This window comes from Cetorhinus maximus, chromosome 15 (genome assembly GCF_964194155.1).
Source record: "Cetorhinus maximus chromosome 15, sCetMax3.hap1.1, whole genome shotgun sequence".
Lineage (NCBI taxonomy): Eukaryota > Metazoa > Chordata > Chondrichthyes > Lamniformes > Cetorhinidae > Cetorhinus > Cetorhinus maximus.
In genome coordinates, this window is record NC_135893.1 from 34,951,991 (window position 1) to 34,977,825 (window position 25,835).

Genomic DNA, 25,835 nt, shown 5'->3' on the forward strand with positions numbered 1-25,835 from the left:
ATTCCTAGCACACTGAGGATTATTTAGCAAATGTTGTCCAATCGCACAATCACATCTAATGTTAGACACTGTGTTTTGAGTTGTGCAAGCACAGGCTAGTTAGGTACGGTCTGTACCTTGCCCATTGCGAATAGCAGAAGGGACATGCTGTTTGCTACAATCCGCCAGTCTTTGGGACGTATGGTTCACATACCCAGCATCACACTGGCACTAAAATTCATATATCACATTACTCATTTGTGTGATAGACAGAATGTCTTTTTGGCTTCACGGCAGCATCCTGTTAGTGACAAATACCACTTGTGTTGTTACAGGATAGTAGTAGCGTGAAACAGCTAGCTTCACTTGTTGCTATTCTTTTTTTGAGATACCTTGCTCTTCCAGGGTAATCTAAGGTAGACTGAGAACTTTTCCTCAGGGCAATGCCTTGACCAGAGTCAAGCTGCCTGGTTTAAAATTCAAACAATGCTTGGCAGTAAACTGTCAATCACCATCAACTGGTGCATTTTCCATGGCAACGCCTCTATCAATCAGAGTCCACTTGCCAACCAACCAGCACTTTCTTCTCATATAGTATAAACTGCTGTTCCCTTTACATTTCGTATTCTTGTGAATTGTCCTGATGAGTGCAAGATGAAAGGCTCTTACAGAAATGTCTCTTTTTTCGGCAATACTGAAGTTCTTTACTTCCTGTATATCTGAGAGTGGCAGTCTATGTGGGGAGCTGGTTTCTGATTACTGGTATTGGTCTATATCTTGGTCGGGGTAGCTACGCCCCACCTGATGATCCAGATCTCCCTCCCACACTAACTCCTTAGCACTCTCTCAGGCCTGATAATATAGGCATCTGTCCGTCTTGGGGGGTGAGGGACTGCATCCGGGATGTATATCACTCCTTTACTGAACGTTGTCTGTTGTGGCTGTAGAGGCTGATTTATGAGTGGCAGTCCGTTCTGCAGCTGGCACAGGTGAATAGTTTTCGTTCAAGGTCAACTGATATGTTTTCTTTCCATCAGGTTTATTTTCCACCATCTGGCTGTTTCTTTTGCCCTCTTCTTTTCTACGTCCTTCCTGACTGCTTGTCTCCAGGTACACCATCAGTAGCGAGGACTTCCCATGTATCAACCCAGATCCCGGTCTCGATTGCAGACAACCTTGTATTGCAGACGCAGGCAACCCGTTGGTCTCATGCCGATAACAATCTCGCATGTCTTCGGGGATGCAGCTGACATCCATTTGTCTCACACGGCCCAGCCAATGATGTCACTGCTGGGTCGAGAGGGCAAACACGCTGGGTACTTCCATATTCAGCACTCTCTCCTGCCAGGAGATCCCCAAAATTAATTTCAGACAGCAGAGGTGGAAGCTGCTCAGCCACGTTTCTTGGCTTGCATAAGTTGTCCATGCTTCCTACTGTAAATGAGGCTACTGTGGAGACTATTGCAAAAGAGATTCCACCTTCCATCCTGCCTAATAGATGCACTAGTATTACACATGTTTGGCCATATTAAGCTTTAAAGTCTGGACTGATCAAAGTTTCCTCCACATTGTAAGACTTCATTCGATGGTGACAATCATATTAGAAGGATACTCAAGCAGCACAGGTGCAAGGGTTCTTTCTCGCTGATGCACAAGCCCAGTACAGGCTGGAGATATGGAAAGAGGAGTTAGAAGAACAACTTGCACTTATGTAGCACTTATAGCGTAGTAAAAAATCATGGGATAATTCACAGGAGTGCCATCAATGCTGAAGGCACTGGGTAGTGCAAAGACTATGGGCCCTGACAGTATTCCGGAAATAGTGCTGAAGACTTGTGCTCGAGAACTTGCCAGGCCCGTAGCCAAGCTGTTCCAGTGCAGCTACAACAATGGCATCTACCCAGCTATGTGGAAAATTGTGCAAGTATGTCCTGTACACAAAAAACAGGAAATCCAACCCAGCCAATTATCGCCCCATCAGTCTACTCTCCATCATTGGTAAAGTAGTGGAAGGGGTCATCAACAGTGCTATCAAGCAGCACCTGCTTAGCAATAACCTGCTCACTGGCGCCCAGTTTGGGTTCTGCCAGGGCCACTAAGCTCCTGACCTCATTACAGCCTCAGTTCAAATATGAATAAAAGAGCTGAACTTGTGAGGTGAGATGAATTTGACCGAGTGTGGCATCAAGGAGCCCTAGCAAAACTGGAGTCAATGGGAATCAGGGGAAAACACTCCTCTGGTTGGAGTCATACCTATCACAAAAGAAGATTGTTGTGGTTGTTGGAGGTCAGTCATCTCAGCTCCAGCACATCACTGTAGGAGTTCCTCAGGGTAGTGTCCTTGGTCCAGCCACCTTCAGCTGCTTCATCAATGACCTTCCTTCAATCATAAAGTCAAAAGTGGAGGTGTCCGCTGATAATTGCACAATGTTCAGCACCATTCGCGACTCCTCAGATACTGAAGCATCCTACTTAGCTGTCTATTACAACAAGCTAAGGTCACTTTGGCTGAATCTGGTTTAATCTAATGTCAGATTTATTTTTGTGTGATAACACAGCAGAAGAAATTTGGCCTTGTTGGAGTGGGGCTCTATAGGTGTCCGATTTTCAGCATTCCAGTATTGGCAGCCATGCCTTCAGTTGCCTAGGCCCTAAACTCTGGAATTCCCTCCCTGAACCACTTCACCTTTCTACCTGTCATTTCCCATTTAAGATGCTCCTTTACAACCTAACTAACTGCCCCAATATCTGCTTATGTGGCTCGGTCTAAAATTGTCTTTTTTATTCACTCAGGGAATATGGGCTTTGCTGGCTGGACAGCATTTATTGCCCATCCTTAGTTGCCCTTGAGAAGGTGGTGGTGAGCTGCCTTCTTGAACCGCCGCAGTCCATGTGGTGTAGGTACACCCACAGTGCTGTTAGGGGGGGAGTTCCAGGATTTTGACCCAGCAACAGTGAAGGAACGGCGATATATTTCCAAGTCAGAATGGTGAATGGCTTGGAGGGAAACTTCCAGATGGTGGTGTTCCCATCTATCTGCTGCCTTTGTCCTTCTAAATGGTAGCGGTTGTGGGTTTGGAAGGTGCTGTCGAAGGAGCCTTGGTGAATTCCTGCAGTGCATCTTGTAGATGGTACACACTGCTGCCACTGTGCGTCAGTGGTGGAGGGAGCGAATGTTTGTGGATGCAGTGCCAATCAAGCATGCTGCTTTGTCCTGGGCGGTGTCAAGCTCCTTGAGTGTTGTGGGAGCTGCACTCTTCCAGGCAAGTAGAGAGTATTCCATCACACTCCTGACTTGTGCCTTGTAGATGGTGGACAGGTTTTGGGGGATCAGGTGGTGAGTTACTTGTCGCATGATTCCTAGCCTCTGACCTGCTCATGTAGCCACAGTATTTATAAGGCTCATCCAGTTCAGTTCTGGTCAATGGTAACCCCCAGGATGTTGATAGTGGGGGATTCAGTGATGGTAATGCCATGAATGTCAAAGGGCGATGGTTGGATTCTCTCTTGTTGGAGATGATCATTGCTTGACTCTTGTGTGGTGTGAATGTTACTTGCCACTTGTCAGCCCAAGCCTGAATATTTTCCAGGTCTTGCTGCATTTGGACATGGACTGCTCCAGTAACGGAGGTGTCACAACTGGTGCTGAACACTGTGCAACCATCAGCAAACATCCCCACTTCTGACCTTATGACGGGAGGAAGGTCATTGTTGAAGCAGCTGAAGATGATTGGGCCAAGGACACTGCCCTGAGGAACTCCTACAGTGATGTCCTCGAACTGAGGTGACTGACCTGCAACAACCACAACCATCTTCCTTTGTGTTAGGTATGACTCCAACCAGTGGAGAGTTTTCCCCCTAATTCCCATTGGCTCAAGTTTTGCTAGGGCTCCTTGATGCCACACTCAGACAAATGCTGTCTTGATGTCAAGTGCAGTCACTCTCGCCTCACCTCTGGCATTCAGTTCTTTTGTCCATGCTTGAACCAAAGCTGTAATGAGGTCAAAAGTTAAGTGACCTGGCGGAACCCAAACTACACATCAGTGAGCATGTTATTGCTAAGTAAGTGAAGGGATGGGAGAGGGGATGGTGGTGTAGCGGTAATGTCACTTGACTACTAATCCAGAGGCCCAGGTGAATTCTCTGGGTACATGGTTTCAAATCCCACCAAGGCAGCTGGTGGAATTTACATTCAACAAAAATAAAATCTGGATTACGGCCTCAAAACTATCATCAATTGTCGTAAAAACCCATCTGGTTCACTAATGTCCTTTAGGGAAGGAAATCTACCATCCTTACCTGGCCTGGTCTACATGTGACTCCAGATCCACAGCAATGTGGTTGACTCTTAACTGCCTTCTGACATGGCTGAGCAAGGCACACAGCTCAAGAGCATTTAGGGATGAGCAACAAATGCCAGCTGGGCTTGCCAGTGATGCCCACATCCCATGAAAGGAAAAAGTGCCACTTGATGGCACTGTTGATTATCCCTTCCATCACGATGGAGAGTAGACTGATGGTGCAGTAATTGGCCAGGTTGGATTTGTCCTGCTTTTTGTGTACAGGACACACCTGGGCAATTTTCTACATTGCCGGGTAAATGCCTGTGTTGTAGCTGTACTGGAGCAGCTTCTATACTGGCACTGGTTTAGTTCAGGTTCCAGCATACAGGTGATAGTGGATATTTTCTGCAGTTTACACAAATGAAGCTGGTTCTTTTACTGTTTGAACTGCTGAAAACTGTTCCCACTAAATCCAAACGAATGCACCACCAGCATTGATGTGGATTTACATTGCATTCAAATGAATGCACACAGAAAAGTTATACAAAGTGTTGTTATCCTTCTCAAAACATGGCTGCCCTAGTCTTTCAGTTTCGATGCGTGCTGATATTTTTCTGATTGAATGACCAATCATCCATGGGAATTTAATTTAGTTGTTGGATAATTCAGTTTCAGTTTGGCGTGCTCACTGAAGCGGGTTTAATCACATTTCAATTTGCATGATTCTACAGATAGCGATGTGTCTGATTTTAAAGGGTATCTATAGGTAGAGACAGCAGTTTGTATCCAGGTATTGCATTTTCAAAAACACGTACTGAATCATTCACAAAATTGACAACATAAAAGTCTTTACTTCAGCTCACTGACAGCTATGAAGCCTGTGCAACTTTCCTATAAATCTCAAATTTACAATTCTACTTGAAATGGTCCCTGTGTGCCCTATTTCCTCAACCCTGATTTCTCAACCTCCTCCTCTACTTGATGTGGCCCCCCTCAGGCATTTCTATCTCCTTTATTTCTCTCTCTGAGTCAGCTGTGTCTCAGTTGGTAGCACACTCGCCTCTGAAGCACAAGATTCCAGCTTCAATTCCAGGGTTTGTGAAGAAAAATCAAAGCTAACACTCCAGTGCAGTAGTGAGGGAATGCTGCACTGCCAGAAGTGCTGTCTTTCGGATGAGACATTAAACCAAGGACCCACCTGCCCACTCAGGTGGTTGTAAATGATCCCATGTCACTATTTCAAAGAAGAGCAGGGAAGATATCCCTTGTATCCTGGCCAATATTTACAGCTCAATCAAAATACAAATTACTTGGTCGATCAGGATGCTGTTTGTGGGAGTTTGCTGTGTCCAAATTTTTATCTGCATTATCCCTTAATTCTGGGATTCTATCCCTAAATCCCTCCACCTCAGGGAAGTCGTGGCATACTGGACGTGGTATTGTCATTGTATTGATATCCCAGAGACCCAGGGCAATGCTCTGGGAACCTGGGTTCGAATCCCACAACGGGATCCCACCAATAATAAAAAAATATGGAATTAAAAATCTGATGATGACAATGAAACCATTGTCAGTTGTCATAAAAACCTATCTGGTTCTCTAATGCCCTTGAGGAAAGGAAATCTGCTGTCCTTACCTGGTCTGGCCTACATGTGATTTCAGGCCCACGGCAATGTGGTTAACTCTTAAATGCCCTCTGAACAAGGGCAATTAGGGATGGGCGATAAATGCTGACGTAGCCAGCAACGCCCGCATCCCATAAACAAAAAAAAACAAAGCTTTTGGTCACTTGTCCTGATATTTCCTTGTGTGGCTCAGTGTCAATTTTTTCAAATAACACTAAAGGTGCTATGTAATTGTGTATAGTAGTTATTGTTGCTGCTTCATACACCTGCTATCATTTTCAACTACTTCATCAATCCTAGTGCAAATCCATTGAATGTCCAGTCAGTTTAGTGGCAGCTAGAGCCAGGTTAAGAGGTGGGTTTCTGTGTTACACCCCAAGGCAGCAGCTGTAGATTGGTGATTGAAATTTATAGCACTGCCTAGAGCTTTGTCACTGCAGCGGCAGCTTTAAGGGCTCAGTGTACCTGTACATGCCAGGCATGTGGGTTCACTGTCACTGCCCTGGTAAAGACTACCCCCAGTCATCAGGGAAAGGCAGGACGGTCTCATACACATTTCTTTCTTGTTGTCTGCTGCAGAACCAGGCTGGTTACTAAAGCACTGAGAGCAAAGTTTTAAAAGAACAAATGTAAACAATACATTAAAGCTGCTGAGAGGGGGCTTATCCATTACTTTTAGAAGGACCAATTTTGCTTGCAACACATTTACTGAGCCTTTTATTCCCCTGTGAATATTTGTGCTCTTTGAGGTGAGAAATCTCAGTGTTTGGAACAGAAAACATCAGCACTCTGTTCCAGCACTAAGCACTCCAAGGTTAATACACAGACCCCATTGGATACAGAGTAAAGCTGCATTGCTCCAACAATGAATCGCAACTCAATCTCAGGGCAATCCATCACTTAAATTTCCTTTCCATCTTTTACGCCTTACAAACTCCTGAATAAGAATGCTAATTTGCCGGCAGGTTGCAACGAGCAAGACTTCCATCCAGAAGCCACATTGGTTAAGAATCAAACCAGATCAAAGGGCAACGTGTTACTCCACTACAGTAGCCAGCATTTCTAAGAGTGGTCTTTTATTTTCCAGCCTTAATGGGAGACACAGTTATTCAGCTTAGAAATAGTTCATCAATCAACATTTCCTTACCTCTTTTTGGTGAAATGCAAGTGGACAAGAACGAACAGCAATGAATTAAAGTTCGGCAACATCTCACAACCAGGCAAGCTGTGAATGTAGCTCCAGAGATACATGCGGGGTTAAACTGGTAACCCCCAAGGAAGGGCAAAGGGTTCACAGTCCAGGATTAATCCCATTCATTCAGCTACCAGCATGATGTTGAATTAATGTGGCTTACTGATATCCATGATTGCTGGGTGCAGCCAATGCTATCCACGTTGTTCACAATTGCTGGGTGCAGCCAGTGCTATCCACGTTGTTCACGATTGCTGGGTGCAGCCAGTGCTATCCACGTTGTTCACAATTGCTGGGTGCAGCCAGTGCTATCCACATTGTTCACAATTGCTGGGTGCAGTCAATGCTATCCATGTTGTTCACGATTGCTGGGTGCAGTCAATGCTATCCACATTGTTCATGATTGCTGGGTGCAGTCAATGCTATCCACATTGTTCATGATTGCTGGGTGCAGTCAATGCTATCCACATTGTTCACAATTGCTGGGTGCAGCCAATGCTATCCACATTGTTCACTGGCTGCATATTGCAATATTGAATGCAACTAGCTTCACCTAGAGTCGCTCTGCACTCTCTTAATTGGGAGATACATTGCGACTGCAAGAACATAAGAAATAGGAATCAGGAGCAGGACCAGGCCATATAGCCTTTTCAGCCTGCTCTACCATTCAATAAGATCATGACTGAACTTCAAATCAACCCCACTTTCCCATCCTATTCCCATATTTCTTGATTGAAACTATAAAGACTCTATCTGATTGACACTTTTATAGGATTGTAAGAGCAGCAGTTTTTTTTTCAAAACAGGTTTTTAAATGGGTGTTTTTTTAAGTGCATTTCAAGACTTGCCATTGTTATTGTTTCACTGGCTCACTGTTTCTATAGTACATACGGGGTGAGCGGGCATGGAGAATGCAGGGAGGCCATGGAAGAGGCATGGGGAGCGGATGGGGATGAGGGGGTGTGAGGCTAGACCCTTTAACAGCCTTTAATGTGAAGTTCCAAAGAACCAAGATGGGCCTTCCAACCAGCCCGCCTCAGCACTCGCCTGCCTTTGTGGTCACATCCAAATTGCTTTCGAGGTTGGTGGGCCTGACTTGATCCTACCCTTGCCTCCCCAAAGCAAAAGTTGTGTGTGCAGTGGCTAATTTTATATGGTGATGGGTGTGCTGGTTTGGGAAATTTCCCGACTCGAGCTTCTCTCCTCGATGGCAAAGATCCGGCCCAGACTGTCACACAATGCCAACGTACATAGAGGACTTGGCACAGGCCTTTGTGCAGAGTTTGGAGCCCATCCTTTCCAACATGGAACAGCTGATCAGCTCCTTCAACACACCTGTGGAACCCACCATGTTGAAGCATCTTATGTCATAGCTTCCACTACCACACTCACAGCTTCCATGAAAAACTTCTGCCTAGCCAGCTCAGGCTGCTACCACCGTGGCCCTGGACACCATTGATAAAAGAGGCTTCCTGAGATGATGCGGTCTGAAACCGAATCTCCTGGACCCAGAGTTGCTTCAAGTCGTCTTCCAAGACCGTCTGCAGTCTCCTCAAGAATGTCAACAGCCTGTCACCTTCCATACTGTAACTGTTGGGGAAGTACCTAGTCAAGAAGAGAACGGTGTGATGGTCATTGATTGAGGTTACTGGTATCACTCATGAATAATCTGATCATGTAGAGTACGGCAGAAACGGGCTCTCCATGTTGTGGCCTTCCTTCCTCTTTGTGTTACTCCATCTTCTCTTGCACTTTCTCCTACTCCTCATGCTCTTGCTCCTCAGATTCTCATCTGATAAGTGGTGGTCAAGGGTGTTCCCTTAAATTGGCATCGCTTAATTATATAGCAGTGCACTAAAAACTTCAAGGTGTTGATTATAATTCCATTGGATGCCTGAATGGAGCCAGAGGCATAAAAACTAAGAGCCATGGTGGCTTTGACAGCCACAGGCAATGCTTTAAGGCTGCGTATATTGTTGCAGCAGCTGGCAGATTTCACTCACAACCCCCTTTGCCCAGCAATGATATTGCATGTATTTGTCCTGGTTAAAGCTGAGGTAAGAAAATTACTCCCTAATGAAAACTGCTCCCTTGGCGAATATTGTGCCTGCTGAGTGCCCTTTACCACCCCCTCTCCCTCCTGCCCTGCTTCTAGCGGATAACTATGCCTTGCATGGCCTTTCTTCATTCTTTCAGTCTTTTTCAAATCTCAGAGGAAGCCCTACTAGGCCACCCTTGTTTGGAAGCAACTTCATTCAGTTTGTTGACCCTGTAACTCCAGAGGGCACACTCAGCGCACATCCAGTTGCAATGCCATGGCGTCACAGCCAGCGATATCCCAGGTTACTTCCAGGATCAAAGATGGCGCAGATCAAAATCAGACTGAAAAGAACAGTTTTCGCTGTGTTCCGCTCACTGCCTCACTCCTGACTCTTCAACGTCTCCATTCACCATCCCACTGCTGGCCCCTCATCGTCTCGGTCACTGGCCCAATCGTTACCACTTTTGCCATCCTGCTTGCTGTCTCGCTCACTGTCTCACTCGCCACCTTGCTCACTGCCCTGCTCCCAACCCTTCAGGTCCTTGCTTGAGAGGGGCAGTGAGACGGGTCAGGAGTGGGCTGCCAAGTGGGAGGCGATAAGGTTGGGGTGCAGCGGCAAGAGGGTCGACAAGCAGAGCAGCAAACAAGGCAGCAAGGGGCTGGGAGAATAGCGGCGAGCAGACAGGAAAAGGACGGCAAATGGGAAGCAGCAAGTGGGTGGGGATGGGTCTACGGACAACAGGCGCGCAGCAGTGATGTCAGCAGTGGGAGGAACAGATGGTGGATGGAGTGGGTACCGAGTTCCTGCTCCAGTTCAGGAGATACAGTGATGACAAACACAGTACTGCAAGGCCAGCCAGGCCTATTCCTATAGCATACTCAAGCTTTAGCCAGGTATAGAAAAGCTCCAAAAATGCAAACAATTGCATCAGCAGCCAGAATAAATAATTAGGCAATTAACCTGTAAGTCATTATCTAATTTAAATAGCAACGGTCGTGGGGGGCCCATCGCGCCGTTTCACATTGTATTCAGCTGTTTGAGGTTAAGGCAAGGTGTTAGCTGGAGTGTGGAGTTCTAAAGTGGCAATGATTGCTTTAAATCAGTGTCGTCGCATCGTGCTCTGCATGTTGTCAACAGGCATTAGGCGCACAAACCCTTTTACCAAGATGGCGTCCTACGCACTTCCCACAGGGGTGTGCATGCACATCTCGGGTCCTATTGTGAAGCCTTAAGTGTCTGCATAGTGCCATGAGAAAAAGGTCCAATTTAATGCCCATGAAGTATAAATGCGCCATAGCTACAGCTGAAGGGGAGACAGGTCACAAGTGTCCACTATCCTCCGACAAAGCTGTCACAAAATTACCCTAAGCAAAGCCCATTTTAGTGCACACAATGGTATCAATAATCACAGCTCTCTCCACTATCCTGCACAGCTAGAACGCTGTAGGTCATATCAAAAAAGGGAGTAAATCGATCATAAGGCGCTTGGTATTGTCAATTTTCTAAAAACCCATCCACTTCACTGATGTACTTGAGGGATGGTTAACCAAGGAAGTTAAGGACTATATCAAATTGAAATAAAAACTATACAATGTGACAAAGATTAGTGGTAAGCCAGAGGTTTAGGAAAGTTTTAAAAGCCTACAAAAGATGACCAAAAAAAACAATAAAGAGGGAGAAAATAAACTTTGAGGGTAAACCAGCATGTAATATAAAAGCAGACAGTAAGAGCTTCTTTAAATATATAAAAAGGAAGAGGGAGGCCAAAGTGAACGTAGGCCCCTTAGAGAATGAAACTGGGGAAATAATAACGGGGAACCAGGAAATGACAGAGGAATTGAATAAATACTTTGCTTCAGTCTTCACGGTAGAAGATACTAATAGCATTTCAAAAATACTAAATAATCAAGGGGCAAAAGTGGGGGAGGAAATAAATACAATAACTATCACTAGAGAAAAAGTAACAGGGAACCTAATGGAGCTAAAGGTCGATAAGTCCCCTGGTCCTGATGGGTTGCATCCTAGGATATTAAAGGAAGTAGCTAAAGAGATAGTGGATGCACTGGTAGTAATCTTCCAAGAGTCCTTAGATTCTGGAAAAGTCCCAGAGGATTGGACAACGGCCAATGTAACACCCTTCTTCAAAAAGGGAAACAAAAAACAGGTAACTATAGGCCAGTTAGCTTAACATCTGTCTTGGGGAAAATGTTGGAGATTATTATAAAGGATGTAATAGCAGAGCATTTAGAAATAAATAATCTAATCAAGCAGAGTCAGAATGGCTTCATGAAGGGGAAGTCATGCCTAACAAATTTATTAGAATTCTTTGAGGAGGTAACAAGCAGGATAGATAAAGGGGAACCAGTAGACATAATATATTTGGATTTCCAAAAGGTGTTTGATAAGGTACCGCACATAAGGCTACTTAATAAGATAAGAGCCCACGGTGTTGGGGGTAGTATATTAGCATGGATAGAGGATTGGCTAACTAATAGAAGACAGAAAGTTGGGATAAGGGGGGCATTTTCAGGATGGCAACCTGTAACTGGTGGAGTGCCACAGGGATCAGTGCTGGGACCTCAATTATTTACTATATATATTAATGACTTAGATGAGTGAAGTGAATGTACTATTGCCAAGTTTGCGGATGACACAAAAATCGGTGGGAAGGCAAATGGTGAGGATGGCACAAGGAATGTTAAAAGGGATCTAGACAGGTTAAGAGAGTGGGCAAAAACTTGACAGATGGAATATAATGTGGGAAAATGTGAGAATATGCACTATGGCAGGAAGAAGAGAGGAGCTGAATATTATTTAAATGGAGAAAAACTGCAGAAGGCTGCAGCACAGAGGGTTTTGGAAGTCCTTGTGTATGAATCCCAAAACACTAGCATACAAGTTCAACAGGTAATAGGGAAGGAAATGGATTGTTGGCCTTTAATTCAAAGGGAATGGAGTATACAAATAGGGAAGTCTTGCTAAAACTATACAAGGCACTAGTTAGACCACGCCTAGAATACTGTGAACAATTTTGGTCCCCTTATCTAAGGAAAGATATACTGGCATTGGAGACAGTCCAGAGAAGGTTCACTAGGTTGCTCCTGGGGATGGAGGGATTTTCTTATGAGGAGAGGTTGAATAGGTTGGGCCTGTACTCATTGGAATTTAGAAGAATGAGAGGCGACCTCATTGAAACATATAAGATTCTTAGGAGGCTTGACAGAGACAATGCTGAGAGGTTGTTTCCCCTTGTGGGAGAGTCTAAGACCAGAGGGCATAATCTCAGAGTAAGGGGTCGCCCATTTAAAACAGAGATGAGGATGAATTTCTTCTCCGAGGGTAGTCAATCTTTACCGCAGGGGGCTATAGAGGCTGGGTCATTAAGTATATTCAAGGCTGAGATAGGCAGATTTTTAATCAGTAAGGGAATCAAGGGTTATGGGGAAAAGGCAGGAAAATGGAATTGAGGATTATCAGATCAGCCATGATCTCATTGAATGGCGGAGCAAACTTGATGGGCCGAATCGCCTACTTCTGCTCCTACGTCTTATAGTGTTGTGGGAAGGAAATCTGCCGTCTTACTTCATCCGGCCTAGGTATGACTCCAGACCCAGAGCAATCTCGTTGACTCTTCACTGCCCTCTGAAATGGTGTGGCAAGTCACTCAGTTCAAGGGCAATTTGGAATGGGCAACAAATGCTGGCTTTGTCAGCAACACCACATCCCATGAAAGATAAATATCAAAAAAAAATTGCAATGAAAGTACCCTGCTTGCAAAGGAAGATGAAGAGAGACACAACTACTAATACAATGGATTGCAGTCTAACTTAACTCTGAAGCTTTTTTCCTGATTCCTGGCATTGAAACATTTCACTATATTAGTGTGAAACCAGGAAAGCGAATAAGACAATGCATTGAAAACAGTTAGCTCTTTTATGTGGATCTGCGATGCCAACAGTTAAAATATTTTTACTGGCAGAGTGAATGAAGTCAGTGAAATCACACAAGGCCACTGCTCACTTCGAATATTGAAATACACAACTAAAAGCTTAATGAATTCTTTAGGTTTTAAGATCTGGGACTGAGAGCATTGCCTTATGTTCCTGCATTTACAAAGAATAAGATTGGTATGAGTAAATCCTAACCAAGCTCTGCTGTTTGAGCGCAATCATAACTCAGGAGCAACTCCTATTCCAAGTTAATGGTTTATGAATGAAGGTACCTGACCTCATCACTGCTGTTTTGTGGGATTTTCAATCGTGTGTTTTTTATGTAACTGCAGTATTCTCAAGGATTACTAATCATGGAAATAACCTGGAGTGGCAGCCTTCACCTAAAAGAAAAAAGATTCTCAAGCAAGCCAGCAAGAGGCATTCATTAATGGGAATATTTTCCTGGAGGAGTTGGGATTTTTGGGATACAGTCCCAGAGGGCCCCTACCTAGGGGTAGGTGGTGGCATAGTGGTGCTGTCACTGGACAAGTATCTCAGAGACCCACGGTAATGCTCCGGGGACCTGGGTTTGAATCCCACCATGGCAGATGGTGAAATTTGAATTCAATAAAAATCTGGAATTAAAAAGTCTGATGATGACCACGAAACCATTGCGCGCGAAAGAGCGCAGAAATCTCCCTGAGGCACGGAGCTGCTTCAGGGAGATTAATTTAAGTGTGACAGTGGCACATGAGCTGGGACATATCTATGAATTTTATTAAGAATTTCAATTAAAGCTACAAACCCTTCATGAAACCTCATCCACGGGCGGAAATACGAAGGCCGTTTGGGCTCCTCGCCTGCCCATCAATCTTAAGGTTGGACAGGCAGCCCATACAATCAGCTCAATTAGTTTTAAAATGGCCTTAATAGGCCTTTGACAGTTTGACAGGTGCGCAGCTGACTCCGGTGCGCGCCCGCTGAACTGAAGATTGGAATGACGCATGGTGACGTTTGGACGCATGCCCGACGTCACCACGCGTCATTTTATGCATCAGCGAACGGGACCCACTCCTGCACGCCGACCAGAAGATTCAGGCCCGAGTTTTTGTGGGAAAAGTTCCACACATCTACCATACTTTCTGTGAAGAAGTGCTTCCTAACTTTTCCCCTGAATAGTCTGGCACTGATATCAAGTATATGTCCTCTTGTCCTCAACTCCGCCACCAACAGGAGGTTTTTCTCTACCTATTAATCAATTCCTCTCAAAATTCTAAAACTCTCAATCTAACCACCCCTAAAACTTCTCTATTCCAGGGAATGTAAGGCTAGTTTGTGCAATTTCTCATAATCGACCTCTTGGGGCTGAATTTTACGTTGATCAGTTGGGCAAGTGTCTGACCCGATTGGGCGTGAAACCATGCGAGATAACATCAGGCAAGCATCCTGACGTCATCACGCACACATACGATATTTTACTCAGTGGGCGCGTGCAATAGTCTGAAGCGTGCCCGCCAACAATTAAGAGGGCAGTTAAGCCCATTAACGGCGCAATTGTCTACTATTTTTCATTCCAACCTTACTGTTGGCGGACGGGCGAATCAGTCAGGCGGCCTTTACATTTTTCATGAATCCTCATTCAAGGATGGGATGAAGTTTCGTTATGAAATAAAATATAAATAAAAATCTATGGACAGCATTTTTATCATCTATATTTTCAGGTGCCTGATTGTGATGCTTGGACATTTTCTTTCTGCTTTTTAAAACATTATTGGAACATTTTTGGGTCTGCAGCTCCCTGAGGCAGCTCTCTGCTTTCAGGGAGCTTTCTCTCAGTGCTTGTCCACGCCCACGTTGACGTCATCGCCCACCCTCCTCCCGCACCCCGACCCCGGCAGCGCTGAGCTTTTCAGCGCGCGCTTCATGCTGGCTGGCCGTTAATTGGCCAGCCAGCATGAAATCGCGGTCGGGGGCCGATCACGGCTGGCAGTCCATTTCCCGGCCAATCTTGGGCCAGCCAATAGTGCCCACCTGCCGAGCTAAAAATTCAGGTCTTGAAGCCCTGGTAATAGTCTGCTGGATCTGTGCTGCACTCCTTCCAATGCATCCGAAGGTACAGGGCCTACAACTGTACACAAGACACCAGATATGATCAAATCAGGTCTTTAAATAGCTATAGCAAAATAACCTCTCCTTTATATTCCAGCCCTCCAACTATAAAGGCTAACATTCTATTGGTCTTTTTGGATGGAATTTGCAAGTATTCTGGCCATAATCTTTCAGTTCTCCTTAGATGAGAGTGGCTCCAAAGGACTGGAAAATTGCAAATGTTACATTCCTGTTCAAAAAAAAAGAGGAAAAAACCAGGTATGTACAGGTCAGTCAGCAAAAGTCGATGGTGAGGAAACATTTGCAGACTATAATCCAGAATAAAATCATAACTTGGAAAATGATGGATGAATCAATGACAGGCAGTATGAATTTGTTAAAGGAAAATCACGTTCAATAACTTGATTGAGTACTATGCTTAAGTAACTGAGAGGGTTAATGAGGGTAATGCAGTATATGACTTTCAAAAAAAATCGCGTTGTTAACAAAATTAAAGCACATAGCCCTGTTCCCGCATTACTACAGTGACTGGACTTCAGAAAGTACTTTATTAGGATGTCCAGTGGCGGCGAAAAGTGCTTTATAATAAAAGTCTTTCTTTCTTTTATGGGATTTATCCTACCCAGTGCAGACATGAAGATATGGGACAGAGTAGGTTAAGACATGGCTTAATAGAGGTTTTCAAGATGTTTCGCTAGAGTAAAAAGAGAAAAAAACTATCCCCTCTAGTGAGTGGGTCAATGACCAGAGGTCATAGTTTCAAAATGAATGGTAAAAGATCTACAGCCTAATTTTTGCAGAGCTGTGGTGATGCTGGGGACATTTAAAATTGGCAGGCGAGACCTGGGTCCAGAAGTACTGCCCCCATTTCCGGCAAGTCCTATTTTCACAGAGGGTAGATGGGGGGAGTGGGGTCAGGATGCGATTCTACACATGTAGAAAACCCAAACTCAATGCTAAGTTCAAACAGACCCCATTTTCAATGGAACAAGGGCCTTATCCTGCAGTGTGGGAGTTATGAACCTTTAGAGAGATTGTAAATGCTCTTGAAGGTTGGAAAAGGTCTGTAGAACTGTCATACTGCCAAGTTATTTAAATGGCTGGCCCTTTGAAAATAAAAAAATGCCTGCCTATGTCTTTTAGAGAAAAAAATCTGTTCCAGCAGTTTCAATAGCTATTTGTTTACATAATTTTGCTATCATTATGCCATTATTAATGGTTGGCTGCTTTCCACAACCTATCATTATCACAGTGGGGGGTGGTTCTAAGTTCACAGTTTGATTGATAGCTCAAAGACATTATTAAAGGATTAGCAGTCTTTGCTGTGTCTTTGAATACAAATGTTTGTTTTTATAAGCTGTTAAGTACTTGAGGGGATTTAAATACATTGAACGGGACTATATTTTTTATATATAGATATTCAGAAGTTTATTTTATTTCATCTTAGCACGACTCCTGAAGTCTGCCTATGATTGATGGTGGGTGAGTTGTCATAGAGGGTGCAAGGGCAAAGGGTGCTGGATGGAGGGCATGAGTTGGCATAGGAGCTATAAGGGGCCATGGGGATGGGGATTGGCATGAGTTGGCATGTATGGGCATGGGGAGTGGGTGAGTGGGAGGGGTGTGAGGGGTGAGAATAGAGGGTCTAAAATTTACAAAACAACTGGGACAAAATTTCAGAGAACTGAGGCAGGCTTTTTAAACGGCCTGAATTGGTGCTCGCAGTCCCTGGTTGCCTCTGATCTGCATCCAGGGGGCAGCAGGCTCGACTCCATCCTGCACCTGTTCCCCAGAATGAAAATTGCACCATTTGGGCACTTTTTCCCTGAGGAGGATGCACCGAGACAGGAAATTTCCCAACTGGAGCTACCCACCTTAGTAGCAAAAATCTGGTCCTTAAGGGGGAGATGAGGAGAACATTTTTGCACTCAGAATTGTTGGGATCTGGAACTATCGACATGAAAAGGTGGTGAAATTTGATTCCATAAATAATTTTAAAATGAGAGTTCAACAGGTCCTTGAGGAAGAGGAACTTACTCAGTTATAAACAAGGAAATGGGGCTGTGGTACTAAGCACAACTGCTGTTTCAAAGAGCCTGCACAGGCACAACTAAAGAAAAAATTAATCGCAAACATATTCACTGTTTCTCAAGTCTCCAGAAAAGGGGCCTCATTAGAATTTAAACAAAACAGAACTTACACACAGGAAGTTAAGACATGGGCATCTCATACGAACATATGAGATAGGAGCAGGAGTAGGCCATTTGGCCCTTCGAGCCTGCTCTGCCATTCAATAAGATCATGGCTGATCTGACTGTAACCTCCTGCCTACTCCCAATAACCTTTCACCCCATTGTTTATCAAGAATCTATCTAGCTCTGCCTTGAAAACTTTTAAAGACTCTGCTTCCACTGCCTTTTGTGGAAGGGTATTCCAAAGACTCATGGCCCTCTGAGGGAAAAAATTTCTTCTCATCTCTGTCTTAAATAGACAACTCCTTAACTAAGTGACCCTTAGTTCTACATTCTCCCACAAGAGGAAACATCTTCTTCACATTCACCCTGTCAAGGCCCCTCAAAATCTTAAATGTTTCAATCAAGTTGCTCTTCTAAACTCCAGCTGATACAAGCCTAGCCTGCCCAATATTTTCTCATAAGATAATCCATCCATTCCTGGGGCAGCATTTTCCCCCCGTCAGGGGGGTTGTGCGGGAGCGGGTGCAGGCGGGTGGGTTCCTGATCGGTGCCCCCAATTGGGGGCGCGCCGCCATTTTATGTGGGCAGGCCAATTAAGGCCCGCCCATTGTGACGTCCGCTTGGAAGCACTGAGCGCTCCCAGTGCGGGTCGGGGGGGGATTCCCTGCACCTCTCTCACGTGTCGATGCAGACTCGATGGGCCTCTTCTGCACTGTGTGATTCTGTAAACCTTGTCTGAGCTGCCTCTAATGCATTCACATCCTTCTTTAAATAAGGAGACCAATACTGTACACAGTACTCCAGATGTGGTCTCACCAGTATCCTGTACGACTGAAGCATAACCTCCCTGCTTTTATATTCAATTCACCTCGTAATAAACAATAACATTCTATTAGCCTTGACAGGAGGATGTATTTCAGTAAACCGTCCTTGTACGATTCTATGGTTCTAAGGTTAAGGGGGGATTTATCAAAGGCATTCAAAATCATGAAGGGTTTGATAGAATAAATAAGGAGAAACTGTTTCCATTGGCCACAAGATCAGTAACAAGGAGACACAGTTTTCTGATTAAAAACAAAAAATGCTGGAAGTGCTCATCAGGTCAGACAGCATCTGGGAGAGAAACATAGCTATAATTTCAGGACAATAACTTTTCATTGGAACTGAGCATTTCTAGCGGTTTCCGTTTTTATTTCAGATTTCCAGCATCTGCAGTATTTTGCTTTTGTAATAGTTTTAAGGCAATTGGCAAAAAAAGGAAGTGAGATGAGGACAATCTCTTTTACGCAGATAGCTATTACGATCTGGAGTGCGCTGCCTGAAAGGGTGGTGGAAACAGATTCCAGAGTAACATTCAAAAGGAAATTAGATAAATACTTGAAGGGAGAAAATTTCAGAGCTATGGGGAAAGATAAAGGAAATGGGACTAATTAGATAGCTCTTTCAAAGAGTCAGCACAAATGGGCCAGGTGGCCTTCTCTGTATTGGTCATTCAATGACTAGAACTGGAATGATTCAGCTGAACTGGTGTTACTGAGGCGGAGTTGGAGCTGATTCCAAGGTGTTAGCGTCGGCCTAACTGGTAGATCTCTCAAATGTCCATTGGGGCTTGGTTGGGGGGTGCGGGGGTGAGGGTGCGGAATTCAAAAACCCTACTCCAGAAACTTGAGCTCATGATATATGCTGGCACTTCCAAACAGGAATGAGCGAGTTTTGCACTGCCAGATGCTGCCTTCTGGATGATGTAAACTCAAGTACCCTCTGCCTTCTCAAGAGTTATAAAATATCCCATAGCACTATTCAAAGAAGAGCTGGGTGACCCTCCTGGTGCTGTGACCAGCATTTATCCCTCAAGCAGCACCAGTACAACAGATTATCTGATTTTTTATGTAATTGCTGTTAGCAGGGCTATGCTATGCACAAGTTGGCTGCCGTATCTGCCCATGTTACAACACAACTAAACTTCAAAAGTGCTTCATTTCTTGTGAAGTGCTTTGGAATATCCTAAGGACATGAATGAATTCAAGTTCTTTCAGCTTCTGATGCCTGCACTGTAAATATATCAGTTGTACTTTTGTTAAAAATACTGTTATAAATTCTGGACAACTATAGATGCCTTCTGGAGTTCTGAGGCAGCAGTCAGACACCATAATCAGTGTGAGCACCTCACTTTCATGGTGCTGTCCCCATATCTACTTGCGTCAGGAATGCAACAGTGACACTGTTTTGTGTATTGAACCAGATATCTGTGTCTTACAAGCATATAATCACCAATCCAAAGGCAAACAAAAGCTGTTGCTGAACGATGATACAATTATGAGATTTTGGGATTGTGTCTTTAACTTAAGGCAAAAATGAAGGGGATTACGCGAACTGTTCTGACAGCCTAACCACAAGCCTGGGTGGTTTGATAGTTAGGGTTTAAAAGGGGCCAGTATTGTTTTACTGGGAAGAAGGTACAATGCATTTACACTTGGAGACAATGGCAGCACCCTGTGTGCTAACAGTGGATAGACTGTGAGGGCAAAATTTTTCACTGAGCGGGCGGGTGCATGCCTGACCCGCTCAAGCATAAAATGACGCGTGATGACGTCGGGCGAGCGTCCCGATGTCATCGTGCACTCGTGATATTTTGGTTGGTGGGCACATGCGGGAGTCGGCAGCGCGCCTGCCGACAATTAACAAGCCTTTTAAGGCCATTAAAGTATTAATTTTTTTTCACTGGCGAAAAGGCCAAGCGGCCTTTGGAATTTTTATGGAGCCTCATTCAAGGGCAGGATGAAGTTTCTGACAAGAATTAAAAATAAAATAAAAATTTTGGAATATAATTTATAACAGGTCCCTGCTCATGTGACAGAGTCACATGGGGGGACATGTTTTTAACATCTGTAAATTCTTTATTTTTGATTTTAAAAATCTTCAACTCCCTGAGGCAGCTCTGTGTCTCAGGGAGCTTTCATTGCGCGTACCTGCACGCATGCACAAACGTCCACGCTCGACTCCCCTCCCGCCCCCACCCCAGCAGCGCTCAGCGTTGCAGCGCACGTTTCATGCTAGGTGGCCATTAATTGGCCAGCCAGCCTGAAATCGATGTCGGGGCCCGACTGTGGGCAGCGGTCAGCTTCACGACCGCTCCCAGGTCCACCTGCCCGACATGGTAAAAACCATGTCCTCAGTCTCAAAAGTTCCAGAAAAGTGTTGAGAATGTCAGGTTGTAAACAGTAGTATTTTAAACTGCCCATTTACTTACAAGATAAAAGAAAGTTGTGGTCTTAAGAATAGCCAATAAGCATTTCTACCTGGATGCAAGGCCAATGTGATTCATGTTGCTGCAGAGATGGGCTTTGAGAGGGGAAGGGTTTCTCTGGCATCCCTGAAAACTCACAGGCAGTTAGTCTGCCAGGATCTGGGAGAGGGGGAGCAACTAGAAGCCAAAAGATTCTATGGTTCATCTTGCAGGAATGCAGGTGGGAGCTCGTGCTCGAATTGAAAAGACCAAATATGTGAGGATTTGAAACAAGGCTGGAAGATTCGCCTAGCTTGCGCTAGAGGGGGAATCGCCAGGAAAATCCATCACCATGAAAAACAGTTCTGGGTTTAGAAGTTCCCTAGGCTAGGAAAAGAAAGAACAGAAGTGAGCCCTCGGAAGCTTAAAATCACTTTGGGCCGGGCCTGGTAAAATCGAATGACTACTTAATGAACAGTGTAAAGTATACCAGGGAAGCGCGTTTCTCAGCTGTGTTAAAATGGGAAAGGTCTGTGCTGTAGGAAATATAAGTTGCCTTCAAAAATAGTTAATAGTGCTTTTAGTCTGTTTGTTATAGTAAACGTTTTAAAGCAAGAAATCTTGTTGTGTCATCCTTTCAGCTGACAACTGGGAGTTCAAATTTCTATTTTTAAAGTTATTGATCTCTACAGGGATCATATCAACAATCCAACTGTATGTGTGGCATCAAATACTGGATGAACTGAAATCTCCTACAGTTCAATGTTCATGAAGCTGAAGCCCTTTCCTCATCGACCTTCTTGCTGAGCCCAGTAATGCACAACCTCAGCATTCTTCTTAATCCTGAGCTGAGCTTCAAAACTTCATTTCTGGTCCATCACCAAGACTATCTTCTCCTATTTCTGCATCACTGCCAGTTTACACTGCTCAACTAATGGAATGCTTTATTCACACCTTTACATCCTCGACGTGTAAGTTTCAAATACTGTCTTCCTCTGACAAAATCTATATATCTCAGTGTTGAAATTTCTCAGTGTTTTTGGGGAGAGTGTTCCAGATTTCCACTATCTTCTGTGGGAGAAAGTGCTTCCTGATATCACTACTGAATGACCCTAGTTCCAATTTAACGTTAAGTCCCCTCAGTCTGGATGCTCCCACCAGAGGGAATGATTTCTATTCACCATTTCACATCCTTTAATCATCTTAAACACTTCAATTATATCACCCCTTAATCTTCAATACTCAGAGGAATATAAGCCTAACCTATGCAATCTGTACTCATAACTTAACCCTTTTAGTCTCTATCATTCTGGTAAATCTGCACATCGCCCACTCCAGGGCCAGTATATACTCTCTTGCTCTGTTTAAATGATTGCTAAAATCTATTTCTTCAGTCTCCATTCTGTTTCTCTTCCTTCTTGTTGTCCACCTTATCCCTTTCGTGTGACATTCATCTACTTGACAAATGTTATGTAAATAAATAACCGGTGTATTTGCTTCAGTGCTTTTGTCAATTGAACATGAGGAAATAAATTCCAGTTTAAGTTCATGCATGTTGATTCAATGTTTGAATTTGTCCCATGTGTTTCTTCTCCAAGGACAGATTTGTCCAGCACAAATATCTCACAAACAACATACAGGTAAATCAATGCTGTAAGTTGTGTCAGTCACTCTAATCCATCCAGACCATGGGCAGGATTTTCCCATCGGCGAGTGGGGGGGGCGGGGCTCGCTCGCCCACGCATAAAATGACGCACGGTGACGTCAGGCGGAACTCCCGAAGTCACCGCGCCCCATTTAAATTTTCCAGTAGGGGGAGGCACAGCAAAATCAGCTGTGCGCCCGCCGACCTGTCAATGGCCAATTGAGGCCATTGACAGAGTCATTTAGCTAATTAATGGACCTGCCCGTCCAACCTTAAGGTTGGCGGGCAGGGCAGGAGCCCCGGCGGGAATTAGAAAAAACATGAAACCTCATCCACGGGCGGGATGAGATTTCATGTAGGTTTTTTAAAATTTTATTGAAGTTTTTGTAAAAATTATGGATATGTCCCAACTCATGTGACAGTGTCGCATGAGGAGACATGTCAGGAATTTTTTTTTTCTATTTTTAATATTTGTGGCAGAACAGCCAATCTCCCTGAGGCTGCACTTAGCCTCAGGGAGATGAGTGCGCTCTTTTGTGCGTATGCCGAAAGAGTGCACTCTCGATTTAGGGATTTCACTTCCATCCGCTGCCCGCACTGGGAGCGCATAGCACTTCCGTGCGGACGTCACGGTGGGCGGGCCTTAATTGGCCCGCCCACGTAAAATGGCATCGCGCCCCCGATTGGGAGCGCCGATCGGAGGTGCACCTGTGCGTGCCCACAATTCAACTTTGCACCCGACGTGGGGAAAATCCTGCCCCATGTTAACACTGAGCAAATGACCGCAAAGCTTGCATGCCTGAGTACAATAGAAGCGGCTGAATTTGCGGAACAAGCGGAACAGAAGGACAGGTCAATTAAATATGAGGGCAAAGGGTAAAAGGCTGCAATTCTTACAAGATGCACGCCCTTGGCAGTAAGTTGTAATTTTCTCTATTTTTGTTGACCATTGCTGAACCTTTTATCATGCATACCTGTGTGCCATGATTGGCTGCATTTCTGTCCTTCCCATTAATTCATCTAGGTTTCCCAAAATTATCCACAGGAAATTTGCAATGTGTTACCGTTTTGACTGGCAGTCGGAAAATTCCACACCGCTTGTGATGTCAATGATACATGACATCACAATCTGATACATGATTCTGCATGTTTGAGCTTATAAAGATGTTTGATTTATGTATTTGTTTTATAAATTTTAATTTATCCTTCAAATACCTGAACTTCTTAGCCAATGAAAATCTCTAAGCTTTCCTCCCTCTCTTTAAAGGAGTTTTATACTCTCTAATTTTACATGGTATTGGCCTGAACCGCCAGCAAAGCGAGAGACAGGCCATTACCTGAACTCAGTGCCAGGCCTCAGAAATGAAAAAGAAATATGCTGTCCCCACTGCTTTAACCAGCTCCTAAGGACCAACACATAAAATATTTAAAATATTCAATGTAACTGCAACCAACAATGCCTTTAAAACCATTTGTTAAATAAAAGTAGTCCTGAAGATGAAGGAAAGTACTATGAATTGTACCTGAAAAAAGCCAGGCGAAAATATCAAAGGTCAAAGCAGCTGAATAGCTGGACTGATATTATCCAATCTTTTGTGTGACTACAACTATTTCTCTCAATTCCAAAAATTCTCTTCGTAAAATTTCCACTTTCAGTTCAAGTACTTGCTGCAGTGATTGATGTGTACCAGTAATGAAAGCACTTCTGCCTATGTTTCACAACAGTAATCCAATAATGATGAGAGCTGAAACCTCAATGGAGCCAAAACAAGTTAATCAAGAAATGTTATGCTTTGGTCACAAGTTTACTGGTTCACTATTCCTACATAATACCCATGAATACCTTGGAAAAGTTTGGATTAGATCACTCCAATCTCTCACTATTACTGTAGTTTACCGCAATGACTCAGCAGAGTTCATCATCATATTTCGGTGGGTTGAGCACAAGCATCGCTCAAAGTCGTGAAGCCACGAACACCAAGATGTAAACAACACACTTGAACATTTAGTCTGCTCTACTTGTAGCCTTATTTGTGTTTAAATCCCGAAACGTAGGGCTAAGGCTCCAAACCAATGCTGTGAAACGATTAACATTTAGGGCCGCAATTATATGTCGGAGGTAAGAATCGGTAGATGAGACTAATCTTACCGTCCAATTCCCACCTCCACTTTGAAACAGTCAGAAGGTGGGATCTTCCAGGGTCTAGGCTATATGTCACCTGGAGACAGGCCTGCCACCTCCACAGAAATGGAGGTGGGCCAAGACAGAAATGGAGATGGATCAAGCCCTGAGCCGGCAGGTTAAAGGGCCTGCCTCTGTTCCCAAAAAATCTCAACCTGGGGTTCCCAATGCAATTAGCACCTTGTCTATATATAATTCAACCTTCTGAACATTTAACCCCCCCCTTCACCCTCCTCCCTCATTCACACCCCTTCATCCTCATGTTGCTGACTCATTATCCACTTTATGAACAGAACTCACAAGCCCTATTATACCAGACGGAAGCCACTGAATAGCTCATAAAACTCCCTGAGTAAACAAACAGACTCTTTAAACCATCTGTGTAAACAACACCTGTAAAACGATTAGTCAGTTTAATTGCAGCCAAGAGCCCAGAAAATTCCTCAAGTAAATAAACAGATTTCAAAACTGCTCTGTCAACAGATGTCTAGACTGAATACATAAAAACAAGGGGTAAATTATTAAACATTTACACATAGTTATCATACTAGACTACCCTTTCAATAATATGAGATTTGCTCTACGTTTTTATCCATTAGATGGATTTTTAAAAATTAATCTGAAGGCTTTTCCATCTTTAACTTGACAGCTTGCCACTTGGCAGAAGTAATAATCTGGCTAACACATTGTTAAGGGGTAGTTACATCCACCAATCACAGCACTTTCATAACTCACTTTAATTAACATAGATACAACTCACGCTACAGCATTTAATAATGAACTGTAAAGGAAACAAAATTTTAACTACCTTTCAAACTCTAACAGTCTCCTATCTATGGTTCCTGCCTCTATGTCTATGAAAGTTAAAAAAAAACTTACCTGCGACAGGGTCTCAGTGAGCCCACAATGCAGTCAGTAACCTCCTTAATAGGAGCGGGCAGGTTCTGGAGCCAGTTTCCTCCCCCCATCCTCATGAAAATGGCCAAGTACAGAAACGAAGGGGAGGAGGTGGCCATTTTTTTCCAGTTCCGCCTCTGTTTGGTCCCAATTGGGACCATAAAAATCCAGCCCTAAATTTGTTTTAATTAAATTATTTATTCCATTATTTCAATCTGTTTTATATGTTAATCTTTGCAAGTACAATTTCCAGACCTGAGTTATTAAACCATCTCTCTTTTCTATTTCCCATCACAAAATAAATATGTCAGAAGTGTAAGTTTCCTCACCAACATTCCCTAAGCGCATATGAAGTCTTCCTTTTGTTATTGTCGTCATTCCGTAAGGCTTAACAGTGCCATGCTTTGTGATGTCAGCCAAGGACATTGGGACATCCAGGGCATATTCTGTGGTTATGACTGCCAATTCATGGGAAACCTGGACTGCAGTGCGACCCTGGCGTAGCAAATACTGCAACAATAAGACGCT

General features: G+C 44.0%; 1 protein-coding gene across 8 annotated transcripts in view; it reads right to left on the minus strand.

Annotated features, from left to right (window-relative positions):
- The window catches only part of nphp4 (nephronophthisis 4), a 504,277-nt gene that overhangs the window by 82,248 nt on the left and 396,194 nt on the right, over positions 1–25,835 (minus strand). For all 8 annotated transcript variants that reach the window (XR_013578910.1, XM_078558224.1, XM_078558219.1 and 5 more), the window contains one exon: positions 25,637–25,817. Coding sequence is in view for 7 of the 8 variants with exons in the window: in XM_078558224.1 (XP_078414350.1) it covers positions 25,637–25,817 (181 nt within the window). In the remaining variant the exon portion in view is untranslated. The remainder of the gene's footprint in view (positions 1–25,636; positions 25,818–25,835) is intronic.